The 25,343-nt window shown below is 39.5% G+C and overlaps 1 protein-coding gene across 1 annotated transcript in view; it reads left to right on the top strand.

Moving 5' to 3' along the window:
- The window catches only part of LOC306651182 (adipocyte plasma membrane-associated protein-like), a 42,136-nt gene extending 17,270 nt beyond the window's left edge, over positions 1–24,866 (top strand). The window contains 10 exon segments of the mRNA XM_079123663.1: positions 3,370–3,485; positions 13,720–13,812; positions 15,254–15,370; positions 16,620–16,651; positions 16,653–16,795; positions 17,362–17,496; positions 18,895–18,953; positions 18,956–19,086; positions 23,705–23,738; positions 23,741–24,866. Coding sequence (XP_078979789.1) covers positions 3,370–3,485; positions 13,720–13,812; positions 15,254–15,370; positions 16,620–16,651; positions 16,653–16,795; positions 17,362–17,496; positions 18,895–18,953; positions 18,956–19,086; positions 23,705–23,738; positions 23,741–23,913 — 1,033 coding nt within the window. The 3' untranslated portion in view covers positions 23,914–24,866.
- Positions 24,867–25,343: the final 477 nt, after the last annotated feature.

Raw genomic sequence — 25,343 nt, forward strand, 5'->3', positions numbered from 1 at the left:
TCTCTCTGAGCTATACTTGGGGATATCCTGGGACTCCTCTAGGAAGGGTTTCTCTTGGTAACCCTTAACTTACAGAAGGATATTTAAAGCCCTGTTCAGAACAGAACAAGCAAGGAAGGAGAGACCGACTCTCTGGGGCAAGTGGCGCTGTTATCACAATAGGAAGACAGAGCTCCAACTTTACCCTGCCTCTGTTCCCTCTGCAAGCCAACCATCCTCCAAGCTAGTTGGTCAAGTGGGGCATGAAGGTAAACAGGACCTGGGCAGCAGGTGGCATCAAGTGACTAGTCAGCTGCTGGAATTACATTTGTGAGTTTACTTCCAGAGCACTAGATGACCTCGCAAACGTCAGAGAGAGCACAGAGAGCAGATGGACCAGAAGCTTGGTGAAAAAGAAAGGAGAGGGGTGATAGCCCTTCCAGACAGGTGGATTATGCAGTTGATACTTAGGGAGAGAAGTCATCAAGAAGGCTGCTGGGCTTGTCAAAAGCCTGCCAGAAAGCCACCTTCCTTTTCCATTAGGGAAGATCAGAGAAATGTACACACCGTAAATAACATCTTGATTTGTGTAAGATGTCCATAGGGCCTTTGAGTATATATTTGTGAATATGGTGAATTGTGAACAGTATGACAAAACCATCAGGTAGTTGGTATGGATATAAGAAAGCCAGCATCGGGGCCTTGGGATGTGGCTCAGTGGTAGAGTGCTTGCCTAGCATGCATGAGGCCCTGGTTTTAATCCCCAACAACACACACACACACACACACACACACACACACGGTGAGCATCAACTCAGTGACGCTCTGCCTCAAATGAGTGAGCCACCATGGAACCAGAATCAGTTTTCCTGGGATCCAGTTCTTGGAGGTTCCTGGTCACTCCCTACTGCAGGAGGTTAGGATGTGAGGGACTCTGCTTCTCTTCCCCTACAAATCTCCCATGAGCACAGATAGTTCTTTGTTTAATTTATTGTGCTTTTATTAGCTCTTGAAGTTCCTGATTACCCATGAAAGTTTTTGCTACTTTATTTATAATCTTTTTAGTTTTACATTTTCACCCTAGAAATAAAATGTGCACTTCTGAAATATGTAACAGCTTTCACATGCTAATAGTTACTCTTCCTGTTCATGCTAACAGAGTTGCTCTTCCTATTGTTCTTTAAAGTTATAGTAACAGAAACTGTCCTCCAAAGCTCTGCTGCATTTTTTTGCCTTAAATTTTACTGTAACTGATACATTTATTTTATTTATTTATTTTTTGGTACAGGGGATTGAACCCAGTGGCGCTTTACCACTGAGCCACATCTCCAGTTCTTTTTTCTTTTTTGAGAGAGGGTCTCACTGAGTTGCTGAGGGTCTCACTAAATTTCTGAGGCTGGTCTCAAACTTGTGATCCTTCTGCCTCAGCCTCCCAAGTTGCTGTGATTACATGCATATACCACAGTACCTCGCTGATAAATATATTTTAAAAATGACTAGAAAAATCCATATTCTTTAGTGAAAAATAATCCTGTTGTTCCTCTCTGGATAGAAACTAAGTCCTTTCTCAGAGTGCTGGAGTATACACTGGAGTAGCTGCTGGTGAGCCAGTATCTTCTTGGAGGGTGTGCCACAAGATTGTGTCCTGGACACATGTATTTGTATGAGATAGACTTACTGCATTTATAGTTGACAGAGTTGGCAAAAATATTTAGGAAGTTTGATCTTGGGGGAAGATTGAAGTGTGATCTTGGTCAGGTAGAACCATGGGGAGAAAAAGGATAAAAATTAGAAACTGAATGTAAATGTCACAGCTGTTGAGTTAGCAAGAGTTAGCAGGAGTTCACTGGCTTTAACAAGAATCCATACTACCCTGCTAGTTGGTTAATACCCTGAGTCCCTGCCTGATTTGGGTTTCTTTGTCACTCCCCTTTGTTGAGACTGCTGCTGCCTGGCTGCTGGTATGGGGACCCTTTCTTGCCTGTCCTTTGCATTTTCTCGTAAGTTTTTTTTTTCTCCCTACTGAGATTATACTCAGTCTCTTTGTGAGCAGGGACATGTCCTATATGCTGATAAGTTAGATTCCACAAATGCTTCTTGAATACTTGCTGTGGAAGGACTCAACCTAAGTCCAAGGGCATGGTGGTAGAGATGTTGAGTGTTTCTGTCCCTGGGCTTTAAGTACTTAATATGTAGTTTACTCTGCACAGTCACCTCAGGAGTTGGACCTTCCCAAGGTTAAAATTGAACTCAGAAGTACACAACTCATTAGCCAAAGCAGGCAGGACACTTCTACAAGTGCATCTTTGCCCTTCTCCTTTGGAAGCTAAGTCCCCTGTTAACCTAAGAGTGTATTTCTTTTTTTTTTTTTTTTATTGTAAACAAATGGGATACATGTTGTTTGAGTGTATTTCTTTATAACAGGAGAAAGCCATTATTGGGAGTATGGGAAGGAGAGGGAATTTAGTTGGGGGGGGGGGAGTTTTGTGCTGTGTTCTGTGCAGGTGCTGACTTAGAGGTGGTGTCAGGGAGTGAGATGCTTTTGATTGGAAAGTAGGCAGGGCAGAAGGCTTTCCTAATACTCCACATCCTTAGCCACCCCCATCCACCCCTGGTTCTCCCACACTGATGGGCAGGCTAAGAAACTACCTTGCTGGATGGCAAGGTGGGAAGGCGATTGGGAAATATTCCTCTTCCCTCCCAGCAACAGTGTATATTAGGAGCCTACTGTGCCAGATTGAATGCTATGTGCTTGGATGCAGCAGAAAAAAAACATGGAAAGGAATCCCTAATTTCATGAAAAATGTGTTCTATTGGACAATAAATATACCAGAAAAGTAAATAAATAGTACATGAGAAGTTGACAAGTGCAATAAAAGAATAGGGCAGGTAGAGGTCTGGGCTTAGGGAGGTATTGAATGTTAAATTGGGTGCTCATAGCAGACCTTGCTAAGGAGGAACGAGTAGGGAAAGGAGCTTAATGTTCCGGGTGGAGGAAGAGCCAGGGAGAAGCATCTAAGGTGAGAAGTGCCTAGTGCAGACAAGACCCAGCAGGGTGCTGGGGATCTAACTTAATGATAAAGAGTTCCTGTATAGCATGTGCACATGTGCAAGGCCCTGGGTTCCATCCCTTGTACCACAAAAAAAAAAAAAAAAAAAAAAAAAAAAAAAGCCAACCAACCAAAGACCTAGCACAGAGGTGATGTGGGAGGGGTGATGGGGTTAGCCTGGGCAACCCTAAGAGGCCATTTCAAGTATTGTGGCTCTTGGTGAGATGGGGCCATTGTGGAAGTGAGCTGACAGGTGCAGTGATCTGACATGACCCTAAATAAACATTTTCCTTCATCTATGTTTTTTACAGATAAATTCTTATAATTAATTATTTTACAGCTTCAAAGAACCCCCTATCTTGCTTGGTGTTCTGCAACCAAATACGAAGTTGCAGCAGGCGGACAGGCTATTTGAAAACCAACTTATTGGGCCAGAGTCCATAGTAAATATTGGAGGTAAGTAACCCTAGGAATTGGAGTGACTTGCGTACCTTCCAGGTTGTTGTTGCTCAAGTGGGTAGATTCTGTGGGAGCAGCTACAGAGGCTGGGTTGGGTAGCCCTAGACATGTTTCTTAGCTGTGGACATCCTACGGGATGACCCAATGGGAGTGTTCTTTTTGCTGGTGTCCTGTAACCAGGTTGTGTGCCATTTTAGCCAGAGATGATTCTGAGTTTCTATAGAGCTCTTTATTGTACTCAAAGTGGTGTGAAGGGAAGACAAAATGCAGACATTATGCTTAATTCATTAGATAGGTCTTGCTTGACAGAACATTATTTCTTAGCTCATTATGAAATGAAGAATGTTTCTCAATATTGTCACTCTACTTGAGTTGGTACCATCACACCTCCCTATGCTTGAGAACTAGAATTGAGTCTGGTTCAAATGCTTGCATCTCTAGCAATCTAGAACAAGGAATTTCTGTCAGAAAATTGAGAATCAAGCTTGGTATTAAATTGAGACTTAGGTTTGGTATTAAAAAGGCACACGTTAACTGGTGTCAGGATTTTTGAGTAGCTTCTTTCAAAATGCCTATAGTCACCCTGAAATCCAGTGTTTTCTGGGCATTGACTGTGGACATGTGCATCCAGTATGCTTCTGTTTCATTTCAGTAATTGGTAATTGCTACTCCAAAGGTGTTGAGCAACTTCTCTTGCCCAATCCCTGCTGTTTGACATGGGACCCTGGGCTGGCCCTTTTTTGCAATCATTGGTTTATTTTTTGGCTGGCAAAAGTCAAAATTGTTTCAAGAAGAATAAGTACTTCATGATAGGACTTCATATTTCTTTTAAAGGGAAACTGACACAATTTTTTTTTTTGGGTGAAAAATAAAATACTGTAGTTTAAAATCAGAATCTACAGGAGTCAAAGTGCAAGCTGGTGGTCTTTTCTTACCTCTCAAAGAGAGTGCTTGTCCTACCTTTTCTTTTTTCCATGTTGAAGCCTAGTTACCTACTGGGTGGGATTTCTGGTTAGGCCCGGTGGGGACCTCTGGTTACACTCCTGTAAACCACAGAAAGGTCGCCAGGGACCAGTTTTGCTGCAGCCTCATTTGGAGGTTGTCTTGGAGATGGCTAGCAGGTTGCTGTTAGCCTTAGGAAAGCGCTGGAGGGAAGCATTCACCAGTTAACATACTTAATTTTAAAATAGACTTTATTTTTAAGAGCAGTTTTAGGTTCCCAGCAGAATTGAGCAGAAGGTACATAGTTTTCTGGAAAAGTTGTTTTTTTTTTTTTTTAAATCATGAATGGGTGTTTGTGTTGGGTTTTGCCATGTGCTTTCCCTGTATTCTGCCCATCAGAGTGGTACCCACTTTGACACCATTATCTCCAGCATCTGGAATTTACATGAGTATTCATTGTTAGTGGTACACATTCTGTGAGTTTGGACAAATGTATTAAATATTATAGTACTGTACAAAATATTTTCAATGCCCTAAAAATCCTCTGCACTCTCTGATTCATCTCTCCTCCCTTAAACTCTCAGCAACCATTGATCATTTTATTGTCTTCATAGTTTTGTCTTTTCTAGAACACCATATAGCTGGTATGTAACCTTTTTAGCTTGGCTTCTTTTACTTGATAATATGCATTTGAGTTTCCTCCATTTCTTTTCATGGCTTGCTAGCTCATTTCTTTTTAGCATTGAATCATATTTCATTGACTGGGTGTACCAGGGTTTATTTATCAATTTGTTACTGATGGACATGTGGTTGTTTTCAAGTTCTATCAATTATGAATAAGACTGAAGTAAATATCTGTGTGCTGATTTTTTTTTTTGTGTGTGTGTATGTGTGGGTGTGGATGTAAGTATTTCAGTTCATTTGGGCAAATACCAAAGAGCACAAAGGTTGGATCACAAGGTAAGAGTAAGTTTAGTTTTGTAAAAACAAAAAATTCCCCAAACTGTCTTACAAAGTGGCTAAACCATTTGTCATTCCTCTTAGTAGTGAATGAGGGTTCCTGATGCTCCACATCCTTGTCAGTATTTTTTATTATTAGTGTTTTGGATATTGGTCTTTCTGAACTCCTTTTCTTTCTTTCTTTTTTTTTTTTTAATATATTTTTTAGTTGTAGGCAGACACAATACCTTTATTTTCTTTTTATGTGGTGCTGAAAATCGAACCTAGGGCCTCACACATGCTAGGTGTGAACTCCACCACTGAGCCATAACCCCTGAACTCATTTTCATTTGCATTTTTCTCATGACATGTGATATTGAGCTACTTTTCATATGCTTACTTACCACATGTAGATCTTCTTTGACAAGGTATCTCTTCAGGTCTTTCGCTCATTTTTGTAATTGCGTCATTCATTTTCTTGTTGACTTTTATGAGTTCTTTGAGAGCCTGTTTGGAGGTTCTAGCAGGGGAACAGCTACTTTTATATGCTGACCAAAGAACTGTCCTCTTCTGTTGGGGAAGGTTGTCCTCTTTGATAGAGCACACTACTTTGGGAGGGATGCACATGGGGTGGTGAGGGAGGAAGAAGAGGACACCTGCCTAGCCAGCCAGGTTAGCCAAATCAATCCTGGTGATCATGGTGATCATTTCACCCTCACATCCTTTAAGATATTTTTGTTTTGGATAAGTTTTTTCAGAAATGTCTTTGCAAGTATTTTCTCCCAGCTTGTGGCTTGTGTTTTCTTGACAATTCTTTCACAGAGCAAATATTTTTAATTTTAAGTAAGTCTAACTTGTCAATTATTTTTTCGTGGATCATGTCTTTGTCATCATATCTTAAAAGTCATCATCATACCCAAGGCCACCTAGATTCTCCCCTATGTTGTCTTCTGGAGATATTTATCATTTTTGCAATTTACATTTGGGTCTGTGGTTCATTTTGAGTTAATTTTTGTGAAGGATGTAAAGTCTGTGTCTAGATTAACTTTTTTGCCTGTCTAGTTTTAGCCATATGTGGAAAACACTACTTTTTACTCCAGTGTATTGGCTCTGCTGCTTTGTCAGCTATCAGTTGATTATGTTTATATAGATCTTTTCTGGGCCCTTTATTCTGTTTGATTGACCTGTTTGTGTAGCCTTTTGCTAATAACAGATTGTCTTGATTATGGTGGCTTTATAGAGAGTATTGAAGTTGGGCATTGTCAACCTTTAGAATTCATTCTTCTTTAATATTATATTAGACTCTTAAGTCTTTTACCTTTCTATGGATCAAACTTTAGGATCAGTTTGTTGATGTTCACAAATAATTTGCTGGGGTTTTGATGGGGATTGCATTGAATCTGTAGCTCAATTTAGAAAGAACTGACATTTTGACAATATTGAGTGTTCCTCTCCATGAGTATGGAGTGTCTCCCCTTTTAGTTTTTAAATTTTCTTTATAATGTTTGATGTTGAAAGTAGTTCTTTATCAGTTTGAGAAAGTTTCCCACTATTTCTAACTTTTTTTTTATATCACGAATGGTACTAGATTTTTTTCAATGCTTTTTCTGAATCAGTTAATATGATCATGTGATTTTTCTTTTGAAGCCTATTGATTTTTGAATGTTGAACCAGCCTTAGATATCTGGAATAAATTCCACTTGGTTGTGATGGATAGTCCAAAATACACATTGTTGGATTTGATTTTGTTGAGGATCTTTGCATCTATGTTCATAACAGATAATGGTTTATAGTTTTCTTATAATGCTTTTGTCTGGCTTAATGTTCGGGTCATGTTGGCCTCATAGAATGAGTTAGGAAGTATTCTATCTGCTTCTGTCTACTGAAAGAAATCTGAGAAAATTGGTTGTAATTTCTTTAATGTTGGGTAAAATTCACCAGTGAACCCATCTGGACTTGATGCTTTCTGTCTTGAAAGGTTGTTAATTATTGATTCAATTTCTTTAATAGATACAGGACTATTCATTTTGTCTATTTCTTCCTGTGTAGTGTCATCAGATTGTGTCTTTCAAGGAATTAAATTGGTCCATTTCATCCATTTTGTCAAATTTGTGAACACTATTGTTCATAGTTTTATTCTTTTGTGATGTTCCCTCTTTTGTTTCTGATGAATTTAATTTGCTTGTCTTTTTCTAGTTTCCTAAGTTGAAAACTTAAGGGTATTGATTTTAAATATTTTTCTTTTCTAATGTATTTATTCAATGTCACAATTTCCTTTTGAGTACCATTTTCACTATATCCCACACATTTTGATAAGTTGTATATTCATTTTTATTCAGTTCAAAATATTTTTAATATTTTAAATTTCTTATGAGATTTTTTCATTGACTCATTGTTTTTAAAAAATTGTTAATTTCCAATAATTTTGGAATTTTCCTGCAATCTCTTTTTTTCTTTTAAAAATTTATTCTAATTGGTTTATACATGACAGTAGAACGCATTTTGACATATGGTACATAAAGGAAGCATATCTTCTCATTCTTCTGACTGTACATGGTGCTGAATCACATCAGTAGTGTAATCATACATGTATATAGGGTAATAGTATCTGTCTCATTCTACTGTCCTTCCCATCCCCATTGCCCCACCCCTCTCTTCACTTACCTCTATATAATCCAAAGTTCCTTTATTCTTCTGTACCACCCCCCACTATGGATCAGCATATGCTTATCAGAGAAAATATTTGGCCTTTGGTTTTTTGGGATTGACTTATTTCACTTAGCATGATATTCTCTAGTTCCATCTATTTACCTGGAAATGTCATAATTTCATTCTTTAAGGCTGAGTAAATAGTCCATTGTGTACATGTACACCTACATGTACACATTTTCTTCATCCATTCTTCTGTTGAAGGGCATCTAGGTTGGTTCCATAGTTTAGCTATTGTGAATTAAGTTGCTATAAACATTGATGTGGCTGCATCAACTGTAGTATGCTGATTTTAGGTCCTTTGGGTATAAACTGGAGTGAGATAGCTGGGTCAAATGGTGGTTCCATTCTAAGTTTTCTGAGGAATCTCCATACTGCTTTCCATAGCGGTTGCACCAATCTGCAGTCCCACCAGCAGTGTATGCATGTACCTTTTCCCCCACATCCTCGCCAATGGTTATTATTGCTTGTATTCTTGATACTTGCCATTATGACTGGAGTGAGATGAAATCTTAGGGTAGTTTTGATTTGCATTTCTGTAATTGCTAGAGATGATGAGCATTTTTTCATATGTTTGTTGATCATTTGTATTTCTTCTTCTGTGAAGTGTCTACTTTCTTAGCCCATTTGTTGATTAGTTATTTGGTGTTTTGATGTTTAAGTTTTGAGTTCTTTATATATCCTGGAGATTAGTGCTCTATCTGAGGTTTGTGTGGTAAAGATTTTCTCTCATTCTTTAGACTCTCTCTTCATGTTATTGATTGTTCTTTGATGAGGAGAAGCTTTTTAGTTTGAATCCATTCCATTTGTTGATTCTTGATTTTACTTTTTGCGTTTTAGGAGTCTTGTTAAGGAAGTCAGGTCCTAAGCCAACATGATGAAGATTTGGGCCTACTTTTTCTTTTATTAGGTGCAGGATCTCTGTCCTAGTGCCTAAGTCTTTGATCTACTTTGAATTGATTTTTGTGCAGGATGAGAGACAGAGGTTTAATTTTATTTTGTTACATATGAATTTCCAGTTTTCCCAGACCATTTGTTGAATAGACTATCTTTTCTCCAGTGTATACTTTTGGCACCTTTGGTATGAGATAACTGTATTTATGTGGGTTTGTCTCTCTGTCTTTTATTCTGAACCATTGGTTTACATGTCTTCTTCAGTGCCAATACCATGCTGTTTTTGTTACTACTAATCTGTAGTATAGTTTGAGGTCTGGTGTTGTGATACCTGATGTTTCACTTTTCCTGCTGAGGATTGCTTTGGCTATTCTGGGCCTCTTATTTTTCCAAATGAATTTCATGATTTCTTTTTCTAGTTCTATGAAGAATGTCATTGGGATTTTAATAGGAATTGCATTAAATCTGTATAATGCTTTTGGTAGTATGGCCATTTTGACAATATTAATTCTGCCGGTCCAAGACCATGGGAGGTCTTTCTATCTTCTAAGATCTTCTTCAGTTTCTTTCTTTAATGTTCTGTAGTTTTCATTGTAGAGGTTCTTCATTTCTTTTGTTAGATTGATTCCCAGGTATTTTTTTTTTTGAGGCTATCGTGAGTAGGGTAGTTTTTCTAATTTCTCTTGCAGTGGATTTATCACTTATGGATAGAAATGCATTTGATTTATGGTTATTGATTTTATATCCTGCTACTTTGCTGAATTTATTTATTCTAGAAGTGCTGAATTTATTTATTCTAGAAGTTTTCTGGTGGAATTTTTCAGATCTTTTAAATATAAAATCATGTTGTCAGCAAATAGTGATAGTTTGAATTCTTATTTTCCTATTCGTATCCCTCTAATTTTTTCCTCTGTCTGATTGCTCTGGCTTGAGTTTCAAGGACTATGTTGAATAGAAGTGGTGAAAGAGGGCATCCCTGTCTTGTTCCACTTTTTAGAGGGAATGCTTTTAATTTTTCTCCATCTAGAAAGATATTGGCCCTGGGTTTAGCTTGCATTGTTGAGGTATGCTCCTACTATCCCTAGTTTTTCTAGTGTTTTGAACATGAGGAGGTGCTATATTTTGTCAAATGATATTTCTGTATCTATTGATATAATCATATGATTCTTGTCTTTAAGTCTCTTGATGTGATGTATTATGTTTATTGATTTCTGTATGTTGAACCAACCTTGCATCGCTGGCCTGCCGTCTTTCTGTTATTGATTTCTAGTTTAATTTCATTGTGGTCCGAAAGCAGGTTATTGTATGAATTCTGTTCTTTAAATTTTTTTTATTCTTTATTTTTTCTTTTTAGATATACATGATAGTAGGATGTACTTTGACAAATTATACATACATGGAGTATAATTTCCCATTCTTGTGATTGTACGTGATATGGAGTTACAGTGATCTTGTTCATTTTAATATATGAACATCAGAAAGTTATGCTGATTTATTGTACTGGCTTTCCCATCCCCCGACTCTTCTCTTTATTCCTCTTTGTCTAATCCAATGAACTTTTATTCCCCACTCCCTTATTGTGTGTTAGCATCTGCATATCAGAGAGAACATTCAGGCTTTGTTTTTTTTAGGATTGGCTTATGTCAATCGTCTCCAGTTCCATTTGTTTACTGGCATATGCCATAATTTTATTCTTCTTTTTGGCTCAGTAATAGTCCATTGTGTATATATATAACATTTTCTTTATCCATTCATATGTTGAAGGGCACCTAGTTTGGTTCCATAGTTTAGCTATTGTGAATTGAGCTGCTATAAACATTGATATGGCCGTGTCAGTATACTATGCTGATTTTAAGTCCTTTGGGTATAAACTGAGGAATGGGATAGCCAGGTCAAATGGTGGTTTCATTACGAGTTTTCTGAGGAATCTTCATACTGCTTTCCAGAGTGATTGTACCAATTTGCAGTCCCACCAACAATTTATCAGTATACCTTTTCCCCCACATCCTTACCAACACTTATTGTTTCTTGCATTCTGGATAATTGCTATTCTGACTGGAATGAGATGAAATCTCAGTGTAGTTTTAATTTGAATTTCTATAATTGCTAGGGATGTTGACAATTTTTTGTATATTTGCTGACTGATCATATTTCTTCAGTTCCTTTGCTCATTATTGATTGAGTTATTTGATTTTTTTGGTGTTGAATGTTTTGAGTTGTTTTTTGTTGTTGTTGTTGTTGAACCCAGGGGTGCTTAACCACTGAAACATATCCCTAGCCTTTTTTTATATTTTATTTAGAGACAGGGCCTCTCTAAGTTGTTGAAGTGGCTTTGAACTCACAATCCTCCTGCCTCAGCCTCCTGAGCCACTGGGATTACAGGCATGTGCCACTGTGCCCAGTGTGAGTTCTTTATATATTCTGGAGATTAGCACACTATCTGAGATTCAGGTGGCAAAGACTTTCTCTCATTCCATCCGCTCTCTGTTCTTGTTCTTGGTTGTTTCCTTTGCTGTGAAGAAGCTTTTTAGTTTGATACCATCCCATTTATTGATTCTTGATTTTATTTCTTGCACTTTAGGAGTCTTGTTGAGGAATTTGGTTCTTAAGCCAAATTTGGGCCTACTTTTTCTTCTAGTAGGTGCAGGGTCTCTGTCTAATGCCTAGGTCCTTGATCTCTTTGAGTTGAGTTTTGTGTAGGATGAGAGATAGAGTTTTAATTTCATTTTACTACATATGGATTTTCAGTTTTCCCAGCATCATTTGTTGAAGAGACTATCTTTTTTCCAGTGTAAGTTTATGGCCTTTGTCTAGTATGACATACCTGTATCTATGTGAGTTTGTTTCTGTGTCTTCAATTCTATGCCATTGATCTTCATGTCTGTTTGGTGTCAATACAATGCTGTTTTTGTTACTATAGCTCTGTAGTATAATCTGAGGTCTGGTATTGTGATGTATTCTTTTAAATTTGCTTAGGTATATTTTATAACCCAGAATGTGGTCTATGTTTTTGAGTGTTCCATATGAGTTTGGGAAGAATGTATACGGTTGGCCCTTGGTATGTGCCAGGAATTGGTTCTAGGACTTTAACAGATACCCAAATCTACAGATGCTCAAGTCCTTTGTATGAAATGACATAGAATTTACATAATACCTGTGCATATTCTGCCATATACTTTAAGTTGTCTCTAGATTACCTATCATACCTAAGACAATGTAAATATCATATAAGTAGTTGTTATATTGTTTAGGAAATAATAACAAGAAAAGTTTGTTCATGTTCATCATAGACACTTTTTTTAATCAAATATTTTTGATCCATGGTTGGTCAAATTCATAGATAGGAAACTCGTGAATAAGGAAGTCTGTGTATTCTACCATTGTTGGATGAAGTAGTCAATTAGACATTAATTAAATCTAGTATATTGATGGTGCTGTTGAGTTTAACCTTGTTCTTCACCAATTTCCTGCTTGCTGAATCTATTCTTGTCTGGTAGAAGAAGGGGGTTGAAGTGTCATGGTAGATCCTATTTCATCTTGCAGTTACAACAGTTTTTACCTCATGTATTTTGATGCTCTGTTGTGAAGTGTATCCACATTAAGGATTGCTGTGTCTTACATTATCATTATGTAATGCCCCTCTTTTTCCCTGATAATCTTCCTTTCTGTGAAATCTGCTCTGCCTGAAATTAACATAGCTACTTCTGTTTTCTTTTGGTTAGTGGTAGCATGGAATACTTTCTCCATCCCTGTACTTTTAACCTCTATGTGTCTTTTTTTAAAGTGGGTGTGGTAGCACACACCTGTAATCCCAGTAACTTGGTAGTTTGAGGCAGGAGGATCACAAGTTCAAGGTCAGCCTCAGTGACTCAGCAAGACCCTGTCTCAAAATTAAAAAATAAAAAGGACTAGAGATGTGGCTCAGTGGTAGAGCACCCTGGGTTTAATCCCCAGTACTGAAAAAAAAAAAAAAAATGAACATTTTTATGATTCAGTTTTCTAAGTGCATCATATATATATATATATATATATATATATATATATATATAAACTTTTTATAGTGGTTGCCCAAGAGTTTACATGTTTAAATGTTTATCATTTGGGTCTGGGCTGTATCTCAGTGGCAGAGCACTTGCCTAGCATATGTGAGGCACTGAGTTCGATCCTTAGCACCGCATACAATAAAAAAATAAAGGAATGCTGCCCATTTACAACTACAAAATTTTTTTTTAAAAAATGTGTATCATTTAAAAACTGTGAAATGTTTAATGAATTTGTATATCATCCTTGCTTTAAGAATATGCTAATCTTCTCTGTCTTGGTCTAATTTTTTTACCTGTGTTACCCAAATGAGCAGTTCTTTCTCATTTTTAGGAAGTAATCAGCATCAGAAACAGATATTGCCTTGAGGTGAACATATATCTCTTCCTCTGGGTCCTGAGTATCAGTCTAGACTTTCAGAACTAGATAATAGCAGCCCCACAGTTTTTATCACTAGTGTTTTGTATTATACCCTAACTTCATGGTCAGGATTGGACCCACATGCTAGTTCCCTAGGCCCCTGCAGTTTTGTCAGTGTAATTTTAATTCTCAAACATCACTTCTCCTTCATCCTCAGACCTGCCATTCATTTCTCAAGATGAAAAACAACCAAGCCACCTCACTGTAGAAGAAGATGGTGTGGTCACAGTTCTTGGGCTACATCTTAATAACCTTTTTCCTTCTTCTTTTTTTTTTTTTTTGACAGATGCGATGTTTACTGGCACAGCAGATGGCCGTGTTGTAAAACTTGAAAGAGGTGAAATAGAGACCATCGCCCGGTTTGGCTCGGGCCCATGCAGTAAGTGGGCAACAAGTCATTCAAAAAGGTGCTGCCTATGGAACTGCTTTTCCCTAGATGCCAGCTTTACCCTTGGAGAACAAGAAGCTGTGACCATTTGGCAGAGAGAACATGATGTGGAATCTGCATTTCCCAGGTGGTGGCTGGACCTCATAGGGCTTGGTGGTCACCCAGCTAGATGGTGGCCATGGAACCTGTTAAATATTTTGTGGGTCTACACCTCTTCACCATTCCACTTGTTGTGGTCACTTTTGTGGTAGTTTCAGAGATTAATTGGTGGTATTGGAGGGCTGCTGTAGAAAAGCATGTGGCTTTATCATGACTAAAACACTTATGCATAATTCCTGCATTAGCTTCTCAAGAATTTTAGCAGTGTCATTCAAAGTAAAATGCCCTTAAATCATTACAGGTTTTGGAAACCTAGAGTAGAAGATTTTCACTGTTTAAAAATTGATAGTCCACAGGCTTCTTTTAATTTTAATTTTGTTATGTTATGTTATTTTGTTGTGTTATTTATGCAATTTTATTTTATTTTACTTTGTTTTATTTTTATTGTCATTTCATTTCATATTACTGGGGATTGAAACCAGGGCCGCTTTACCACTGAGCTACATCCCTACCCCTTTTTAAAATTATTTATTTGAGGCAGGGTATCACTAAGTTGCTGAGATTCTGCCTACATTGCTAAGGCTGGCCTCGAACTTGTGATCTTCCTGCTAAGTTGCTGGGATTACTGGTGTGCACCACCATGCCTGGATTTTTATTTTTAATTTTTTGTGATCCTGGGGATTGAGCTCAGGGCTTTGTGTGTGCCAGGTAAACTCTCTACCATTGAGCTATACCCCTATTTATCATTTTTAATACCTGGAATGTTTTTATAAAATGATGCATTTTCATTATGAAATAGATAGAGTATAGACATATTAAAAACAAAATTAAAATTACCTTAGTCTTCTCAGATGTAACTGTTACTGGTATTTTAGTGAGTAACTTTTCAGGTATTTTTCTATTTATGGATACTCACACCCACTCAGTTTTTTATATGATGGATCATACTCTATGTTTGGTTATTTAATCTCCCTTTTTCTGCTCCATTTTGGCAATAAGCAGCCCACAGTGAGCATGTCACAGTAAGTACCTGCACTAAGCACCTACTTTAAACACCGTGCAGTGAGTACCCACAAACACCACCGCCCATAGTGAGCTTCTGTTGTGAACATCTACAGTAGCATTTGTAGTGAGTACTCTGGAGCGAGCACCTTCAGTTAGTACTCTGCAATAGCACCTACGTTGAGCATCATGAAGTGAGCACTGTATTAGTCTAGTTCTCATGCCTTGATTCTTTTGCTCTGTCCATCAATGGTGTCTATTTAGGGAAATGGATGAAATACTTGGACATTGAGGAGGGCAGTCACCAATTCCTGTCTGTTTGTCTTCCTAGAAACCCGAGATGATGAGCCTGCTTGTGGGAGACCTCTGGGCATCCGGGCAGGGCCCAATGGGACTCTTTTTGTGGCTGATGCATATAAGGGACTATTTGAAGTAAATCCTCAAAAACGTATGTGACAATAATGTGTTTCCTTCTGTGATGATTTCATGTCTTTTAGACAATGTGTGTGTAAGTAGATTTAATAGAATTTGTTAAGAATAGTCTGCTAGAAACTCTAATATTTTTTTACTTACTAAATGGTACCAAAAGCATTGCCTACAAATGTTAGCTAGGTTTAGCACCAGAGCTTCCTGTGTGGTGGCATTTGATCCATGCTGATTTTTTCTGTTATTTGTATTTAGCTACAGATTCTCAAGGGACACATTTCGAGATTTTAGACCTTGTCTTCCTCTCTTTAGGTCTTTATTTTTCTTTGTATTTCTGTATCTTGTACTTTTTCTGTCTTGTTACCACTCCCTTTTTCTTTTCTCTTTCTTCAGCTCTTCCTCTTTCCCCCCCCCTTTTCACCCCCTGACTGGTCATGTTGTCACTTTTACTAGTGTTACAATATTTGCTGTGCATATGTTCTTGGTGGAGGTTCATGCTGTGGAGGAGAGTGTCTCTGAGGGCCTGATTGTGGACACTGGCCACTGGGTAGCCCCTGCTCTGCCATTTGATGACTGTGCAACTATATGCATTACCTGGCTTCTCTGTGCCCAGTTTCCTCATGCATAAGATAGGGATGATAGTCAAGCCTGTCTTGTGGTATTGCTGCCAAGATCTGAATCAGATTATATAGGAAAAGAACTTAATACTCAATAAATGTTCCATTATTTTATTTTGTTATTTTATATTTTACTTCTTAATTTTATTTTGTAATGTTATTTTACATTGTTATTTTATATCATTTTATTATATTTTAGTCTAAGTCTAGTCTGGTCTACACAGTTTCTGAGATGGGGTCTTACTGTGTTGCCCAGACTGTCTTCAAATGTGACTCAAGCTATTCTCCTGCCTCAGCCTCTTGAATAACTGGGACTATGGTACATGCCACTGAGCCTTGCTATTTTTAAGAACATACTTCTTTACTTAAAAGCTGATGAATGGAACATTTATATTTTTCTTAAGCAAAAATAATACTTTAAATCTTTAACATAACACTTGCTAGTGTTTTATTTCTCTCCCCTCCTTATTGTGTGTTAGCATTAATACAATGTTTTTACATAAGAAAGAGCAGATCTTCTGACATATGATAGTGGAGAAGCTCATTTTTGTTTTTTCCTTTGACACCAGTTAGGCTGATTATTAATTTGAAATTATTGAGAAGAAAGATCTTAGAGTAAAAGCAAATCTTTTTCTTTCTTTTTTCTAACTTCAGGTGAAGTTAAATTGCTGCTCTCTTCTGAGACAACCCATTGAGGGAAAGAAAATGTCCTTTGTGAATGATCTGACCATCACTCGGGATGGGAGAAAGATTTATTTCACAGATTCCAGCAGCAAATGGCAAAGACGAGATTATCTGCTTCTGATCATGGAGGGTACTGATGATGGTCGGTGAGTGCTTCAGTCTTCCTCTTGGCTAATCAGCCAGTTGTGGTGGCTTCAGCAGAACTCATTACTTCTAGGAACCATGGGAGTGTTTCTGGGCAAAATATTTCTGCTTGTCAGAAAGGAACTTAATGGCTTCTGGAATCAGGTGGTGGAGCAGGATGCCATCATTTCCTCTTTGAGGAACTAAAATGAAACTGACCAGTCTATCTAAGGGGGTGGTTCTAGACAGACTGGTAGAGTACCATAGGCAGGCCTGGATTTCCGGCTACCCCTCAGGAAGGGGACCCCTATGACTGGAGTGTTGGTGCTCCTAGGTCAGTGAATGAATTGAGTGTGAGGTTCTCTGGAAGAGGCCTCTGTGGATCTGCTATCGTGAGGAAAAGCCCCCACTGGCTAGCCTGGGACAAGGTCCAAGCCCAAGACCCCAAGGCCTGGTCACTCCAAGTGTGAAGCTGAGTCACCTCACACAGAGCCCATGCCCCAGAGGCCCAGAATAGGGAGAAAAGCTCCAAGCCCACTGAAGGCCATGGACTCTCACCTGTGTGACCCACCATTTTTGATCTCCACAGCCTGCTAGAGTATGATACTGTGACCAAGGAAGTGAAAGTTCTTTTGGACCAGTTACGGTTCCCTAATGGAGTCCAGCTTTCTCCTGAGGAAGATTTTGTCCTGGTAGCAGAAACAACCATGGCAAGGATACGAAGGTGTGTGTGTGTGCTAGCTGAACTGTCAATTGTTTGCCAGAGTTCACCACGGCCAGGGATGGGATGGAAATGTGGTTGACAGAACTCTGAAATGGAGTAGGGCACCCTCTCCTTTGTGTAATAATGGTAAAAGTATATGAAAAAATTCTGAACATTTTTAGCAATGAAGGAAATGCCAATTTAAAGCTGTGCTGAGATTTCATCTTATACTAGTCAAAATGGTAGTCATCAAGAATATAAATAATAACAAATGCTGGAGAGGATATGGAAAAAAGGGAACACTTTTACACTGTTGGCGGGATTGTAAATTAGTACAGCCACTGTGAAAATCAGTATGGAAGTTCCTCAAAAAACTAGGAATGGAACCACCATATGACCCAGTTATATCACTCCTCAATATTTATCCTAAAGAATTAAAGTTAGCATATTATAGTGATACATGCATACCCATCCCATGTTTATAGCAACACAGTTCACACTAGCCAAATTATGGAACCAACATAGGTGTCTGTGAATGGATGAAAGATTAAAGAAAATGTGGTATATATGCACATTTGAGTTTTATTCATCCATAAAGAAAAATGAAATTATGGAATTAGGGGAGCACAATTCATAATAGCCAAACTATGGAACCAGACTTGGCGTCCATTAGTCAATGAATGGATAAAGAAAATGTGGTACATATACACAATAGAGTTTTATTCACCTGTGAAGAATGAAACTATGTCATTTGCAGGAAAGGGGATGAAACTTGAGAACATTTTGTTAAGCAAAGTAAACCAAACTCTGAAAGTCAGAGTTTTCTCTCATATGTGGAAGCTAGACAAGAAAAAAGAAAGTTTGGCAGGGGTTGGGGGATCTCATGAAAACTGTAGGGAGATCAGTAGAGAAAAGGGACTGACCTGGGGGAGGAAAGTAGATAAAAGGGAAGTACTGGAGAATGATATTGGCCAAATTATTTTATTATTTTGAGTACATGTATGACTGTATAACAATGGATTCTACCCTTATATTCAACTCTAATGAATATCAACAACAACAAAAAACAATAATATGGACATAAATGGTGGTAAAAACAAAGTTCAAGGATGGGCTTTTCCTTCCTCCCATTTTTCATCCTTCTTGGGAGTTGCAGTCTGAGAGAATATCTTGATTTAATGCCACTGCACAGCCTGTTTCCCATTTCCCTGCCAGGTGGGCCTTAGTCCCCTCAACACCACCTGTCTCTTCTTTGTTCTAGAGCCCTTGAGTGTGTCCTCTGGGCCGTTGTGCATAATAGATACATTTACAGTAGTTTCCATAAAGGTGTTTGGACCAAGACCAACTTGGTGCTTGGCAAAATTTGCTTTCTCAAATTGGGGGGCTACTACTCACTGCCTGCTTGGGTAAATTTTTCAGGGTCTATGTATCTGGCTTGATGAAAGGAGGGGCTGATATGTTTGTGGAGAACATGCCTGGATTCCTGACAACATCCGACCCAGCAGTTCCAGCGGGTACTGGGTCGCCATGGCAACCATTCGCCCTAATCCTGGGTTTTCCATGTTGGATTTCTTATCTGAGAGACCCTATATTAAAAGAATGATTCTTAAGGTAACTATCAAAACTATAATTATAAAAGAAAAGACAATTAATTTAATTGTGGTCTATTCTAGTTCTGCTTATAGTATTTGGTGCTTGTAATGACTACTTAAGAGCACACTTTATTCATCATCCTGAAATATAAATTTAAACATTTGACCCTTTTGATTCCCTGCCCTCTTCTGGTTTCTCTGTTTCTGTTTTCTTCTGTCACTCATCATCATGATTTCTGGAGCCTCATCAGTCTCCAGTCTCATTCAGTCTCATTCTTCCTTCTCTACTGTGACTGGTCCGACTTTCTCCACTCTTCTTCAGACCCCATGACTTTTCCCTACACCCACCAACCTTTTTTTTTTTTCCTCCACAGAGTTACCAGGTGCATCTTCCTCCTCTTCCTGTGGCCACACATATAAACTCACCTCTACCCCATACCATCTACTCTCTCCTGTCTTCTCCACGGGTTTCTGCCCTTTGACCTCTTAACACACCAGACTCTTTCCCATTAAAACAAAATCACCCATCCCCACCAATGGTCAGCCATAACCCTTTCAACATGGCCTTTCAACTTGCATCATTCCATAGTTTTCCCAGTGCCCTTCTATGATATACCCTGAATCACAGCTCAGCACATTTGCACTGTGGGTGTGTAACTTGCTGACAGGTGCTTGTATAATGCAAGTTGAATAGGTATTTAAAATTGATTTCAAATATTTGTAACATAGGGTTCTGGAGGTGACAAGCAGAAGTTATCGAGCCCACTGTACTTGGCCATGTGTGTGTGCCCACATTCTTGGTCAGGTTGGTGCATGGCCTTCAGTGATGTGAGTTCAGTAGGTCACTGTGTGGAAAATCTGATCTGTTCAAAATTTTTCTCTTCTTTGCCTTGTTGGCTTTACAGCCATCATTTATTCCTGTTGGACCTAGGAGGGAGGCAGAACAGCAGGGTTGGCTAGGAGAGGGGTTTTAGAAAAGGCCAGACTGGTCAGCTGAGAGATCCTGGGCAGAGGACTTAGTTTCTGCCTCAGTTGATCCATCTGTAAAATGGAAACAATAGTAGCATTTCATTTGGTGCTGAGAATATTAATGAGACTATGTACACAGTGCCCTTAGCTGAGTATAGTTCTGTCATTTGAGCCATATCCCCCTTACCCTTCATGTCTCCTCTTACTCATTTTTCACCCACTAGAGCTGTTCAATTTCTGTCAGTGTTCCTGCAGCCAGAATGAGATTGTCATACATTCTCTCTTGGGGATGAGGGTTGTATCTCTTCTCTCCAACTAGAACATTTTATTTATTAGTTTTAAGACAGTCTTCAAGTTACAACAAATGAGTAGGTAGGGGACAAAGAACTTTTTCCATGAACCATTTGCAAGTAAGTTGCTGACCTGATGTCCCATTGCTCTCAGATACTTGGGAATGTTTTTTCCTGTAAGAATTTTGTCTTTCATTATCACCAACCAAACCAGGAAACTCACATGGATACCTTATGACTGTCTAACCCACAGGCCACTCAGGTTTTGCCAGTTGTCCCAATGTCCTTGATTACAAAATGATTCAACCCAGGATCAAAAGTGACCTTTACTTGTCATGTGTCTTTATTCTCCTTCAGTCTGGAGCAGCTCCTGTCTTGTTTTGACTTTTTAGAAGCTTATAGATCAGTTATGTTGCACAATGTCCCTCCATGTGGATTTGGTGTAGTGTTCTCTTATGATTCAATTCAGGTTCTGCACCACTGGTGGGTGTAGCATGGAAGTACTGTAGTCATGGTGTGTGATTTTTTTTGTCCCATTAGCAGTGGTGGCAGTTTTGGTCACCTGATTGAGGCAGGGAGTGCCAGGTCTCTCTACTATAAAGTCACTCTTTGCCCATTTATAATTAATAAGGATCTTGTGAGTATCAGTGCCATCCCATGATTTCCATTTTATTGGTGATTATGATGTTACTATCATTATTTATCTTTAAAAAAATTTTTTTTGTAGATGGACACATTACCTTTATTTTGATTTATTTTTATGTGGTGCTGAGGATTGAACCCATTGCCTCCCACATGCGAGACAAGTGCTTTACCACTGAACCACAACTCCAGCCCCTCATTATTTATCTAGATGTTCATTTTGTCCATCTGTGTCCAGTGAGAATCCCTTCAGTGTGGCTCCTGTACCTTTGGACACATTCCTTTCATTCTTGGACCATTTCCTTGCTGTCACATAGATTGTTTCAGGATCATGTGTTTTCCCCGCCCTGCTCTAGAATTGGCCATTTCTCTAAGGAACTGTGGTTCTTTATGGTGATCTGGGTAGTAAGTGTACCTGTTGGTTTTGGATATCCCTGTTTCCAGGGCCCCTCAAAGGACAAAGCTAGGGAATGCAGATATGTACTCACATCTACATTTATTTGTCAACTGTTTAAGTTGAGTACAGCTGTTCATGCAGCTATCTTTACTTTCAGTCCAACACCACAGGATTAATTCTAGTTTTCTCCCCTTATTTTTCTCCTTATTTATACCTCTTTAAAATTGAAATGTCTGAATACCATTATCCTTCATATATTTACCAGTTTAATCAGTTTATCCAAATGTAACCATTCTGTAGCCATAGTCTACCTCTCACATGGCTTTTCCTGGGACTCTAGATTGCTCCACTGGGCCAGCCCTTCTTTCTGACTGCCTGTAGGAGCTTGCCTTTTCCTTCAAGGGCTCTGATACCCTGCACCAAGCTGTCCCTGGTGAATACTCTTTCTTACTCTGTGTGGGGTCTTAGATCTTTTGCTAGGACACTTGGCTGCAGGGACACCCCTTCACCCTGTTTGTGCTCTGACAACTTGTGCCAGGCCACTGTGATCTCCTTGTCCTGTGAATACATCTACCTGCTCGGCCACACAAGGAACTTCCTGACTGAATTGTTCATGTAGAGAAATGACATAGGTCAGAGAATGTCTTAGGAAGGAAACTTCAGCTGTGACTTGACTGGCCATGGTAGGTCCTGGTGTGCAGGCTGTTCCAGTAGTCAGGGAGAGGTGGTGTACACATAGGCGATTGCAAGACTCTGAGGTGGCCAGGTGTTATGGTTTGTATGTAAGGTATCTGCCAAAAGCTCCTGTTAATGCGGGGATATTCAGAGGCAAAATGATTGAATTGTGAGAGCTGAAACAATCAGTCCATCCTAGTTTGAATGGACTAACTGGTGGTGACTGTAGGCAGGTGGGGCATTGGCTGGAGGAGTTAGGTCACTGGGGATGTGCCGTGAAAGGTTGCATCTTCCCTGTGGCCCCTTCCCTTTCCTCTCTCTTGCTCCCTACTTCCTGGCTCTCATCAGGGAAGCAGCTTCCTTCTGCCATGATGTTCTGCCTCACCTTGAACCCACAGCAGTAGAGTTGTCTGTCTGTGAACTAAGGCCTTTGAAACTGTGAACCTCAAATAAACTTTTACTCTTCAGGGTTGTTCTTGTCAGGCATTTTGGTCATAGCCATGAAAAAGCTGACTAAAACACAAGGCTTATAGAGCGTAGAAGGACAGGGATCAAGGGTAAGGGTTGGGTTTTTGGCTTCAGCAACTGAATGTGAGGTCCTGTCTCCACAGCCAGGGAGTCTGTCAAAGTTGAAGCATTGTTGTGAGGCTCAGCTGGAGTTGAGTATGGCAGCCAGGGATTTAGTACTGAGGTTTGGTAGAGAGGTGGAAATTGGCGAGGTTTCTGAAAAAACAAATAACTACTTGAATGAGAGAGGGAAGATCTTTTAGGATAAGATGGAAAGAGAAGAGAGGGAAAGATACATGACCAAACAGTGGGAGGAGGCATTCCACTGGTGGTAGAAAGCCCCTTATGGAAGAAAGCAACTTTGATCCATTGCTGTTGAACCTTCTAGAGCTAAGTTGACTTGAATGTCTTCTTTAAATATTTCCAGTGACTAGGAGACATTATTCCCCAGGACAGTTGCAATTGTTTAGGTATTTTCACCTGAATTAAAATGTAGAAAATCTGATATTAACTTCTAGATACTGGCCTATGCAGCTGAATCCTTTGTTGTAATTTCCTACCCGAGGGTTCTTCTGTTCTGTCAGAAATCCTGTCTCCCCAATAATTTCCCTGCTTAAAACTCTTCATCAGCCCCATGTTGCCCACAGAGTCCAAGTCTAAGCCCCTTGGCCTAGGCACCCAAGAGATGTCAGAAGTGCCCTCAACAGTACTAATGTGGCAGAATTGGCTGTAGAGGTGGTGTGGTGTGTGGACTTGTTAACTTACTTAACTCCCAGGCTATTTTTTTGAATGTGAATTGCTCTCAATTTCCATCATTTCCATCCTACACATCTGACATACTTTAATCAGGATTCGTGTACGTGTATTCTGGTTAAGTTGTGCCGGGTTTGACCCAGTGTTCTGGTGGGTGAGGTCATTCTTTGCCTTGGCTTCAGTGCATTTACTTCCTTGGGTGTGATTTGTATTTCTGCATGTTCATCTGCACTGTCCCTCATGCTAGCTTGGCCTCCTTGGCCTGATCTGCAAGGGGTGGGGCATGGCTACTCTTGCCTCTACACTGTTGGACTTCCCTGAGGAACCTGACCATTCTTAGTTTGGCAGGGGACAATCTTGTTTGTCAGAAGGTAAACTGTCTTTGCACTGTGCTTCCCTTCCAGCTGTTTAGTCAGGAGACGTTGATGAAGTTTGTGCCACGTACAGCCTCGTCTTAGAACTCAGTGACAGTGGCGCCTTCCGAAGAAGCCTGCATGATCCAAATGGGCTGGTAGCCACCTACATCAGCGAGGTACATGAACATGATGGGCATCTATACCTGGGCTCCTTCAGGTCCCCCTTCATCTGCAGACTCAGCCTCCAGTCTGTTTAGTCGGCCCAGCAACTACCCCATCGTGCGTGCTAAGAGTCATTACACTCAACCACCATACCTGATCCAGGAGGAGCTACGGACATAGTTCTGACCCCATGTACTTGTCAGTCCTCAGAGGTGTGATAGGAATGGCTATTGCAACCCTGAGAACGTGCGGGCTCTCAAGGGCACCCCAGACTTGGACTTCACTTCATCTTTAGAGGAAAGCATAACATATCTGCCACAGGGAAGATAAATTCAACGTAAAGTCATGTCTCAAAGAAAAAAAAAAATGCTTTCCGAGTATAGTATTCTCCAGGACTTGGGAAACTTTGTGCCTTTTAACAGGGTCTCAGGATTGTTGGAGAGAGCAGGAGAAGAGCTCGCCCAGGAATCTTGCTATTGCTGTTGGCTCTGTCCTGCTGGCCTCAGTGTCCTCACTCTTGTTTTTTTTTTTTTTTTTTTTGTGGGGGTGATGTTGGTACAGGAGGATGGGGTACACAGTAGAAATATACTGAGGCTAGTCAGCAAGAACTGTGTGAACCAAGACTTTAGACAGTTTCTTAGGAGCTGTGTGGGACAAGGGCCCTCGCATCCCTGAGCATTCCCTCCATAGTGGAGGGCTATCCTCCCACTTTCCACCTGCTGAAGCCTGGCCTTCCTTCATGCTGGAAGTTTTCAAGACCTTGAGTAAGCATGTAGGAAAAGTGGACTGATTCCCAGTGGCAAGAAGACTTCCTGGGGTTTTCTTTCTGTGAATACTTATGCTGCTGGAATTGGACAGTCCAGTGGTTTAGTACCTACTACAGGGGTGTGTTAGAATGTCCTTTTTACTTCACCTCTAGACCTACAGATGTGAATAGTGCACATGTTGATGTCATATTTGTGCTAGTGTTCTAAGCCCCAAGTTGCTATGTAATTTGACAAGTCTATGTACTGGTCTTAATTTTGATAATAAATAATATGAAATCTGCTTTTCCGTTGATTAACTTTTTGATGCTATGGACTGGGAGACTCTTCTCTACTTACTTGAAGTGATTGAAATTTAATTCCATCAAGTGTTGATATGAGGATCATCTTGATGAGAGTTGTTTTAGGGCCAAACATCCTATCTAGTTTGCTCAGAAGGGAAGTCATGGGACCTCTCATGGCACTAACCCTCTTTAACTGTCTGCCTCCTTGTGTTGATTCTTTTTCTTTCTTTTTTTCACAATGCTGGGGAAGGAACCCAGGGCTTTGCATATGTTAGGCAGGTACTCAACCACTGAGCTACACCCCAAACCTTGTTGATTCATTTTTGATAGATTAGTATTAGACTTCTCTCCTGTTTTCCAGCTTACAACATGGGCTGGCAACTGTTCCTTTCTTTCCTGGTGTTTGTGAGAATGCACAAGAGATTGTATCTCTAGAAGCATTTGAAAAACTTGACAGGTAATATTTTAAACAGGTTA

This window comes from Sciurus vulgaris (assembly GCF_902686455.1).
Source record: "Sciurus vulgaris genome assembly, chromosome: 2".
NCBI lineage: Eukaryota > Metazoa > Chordata > Mammalia > Rodentia > Sciuridae > Sciurus > Sciurus vulgaris.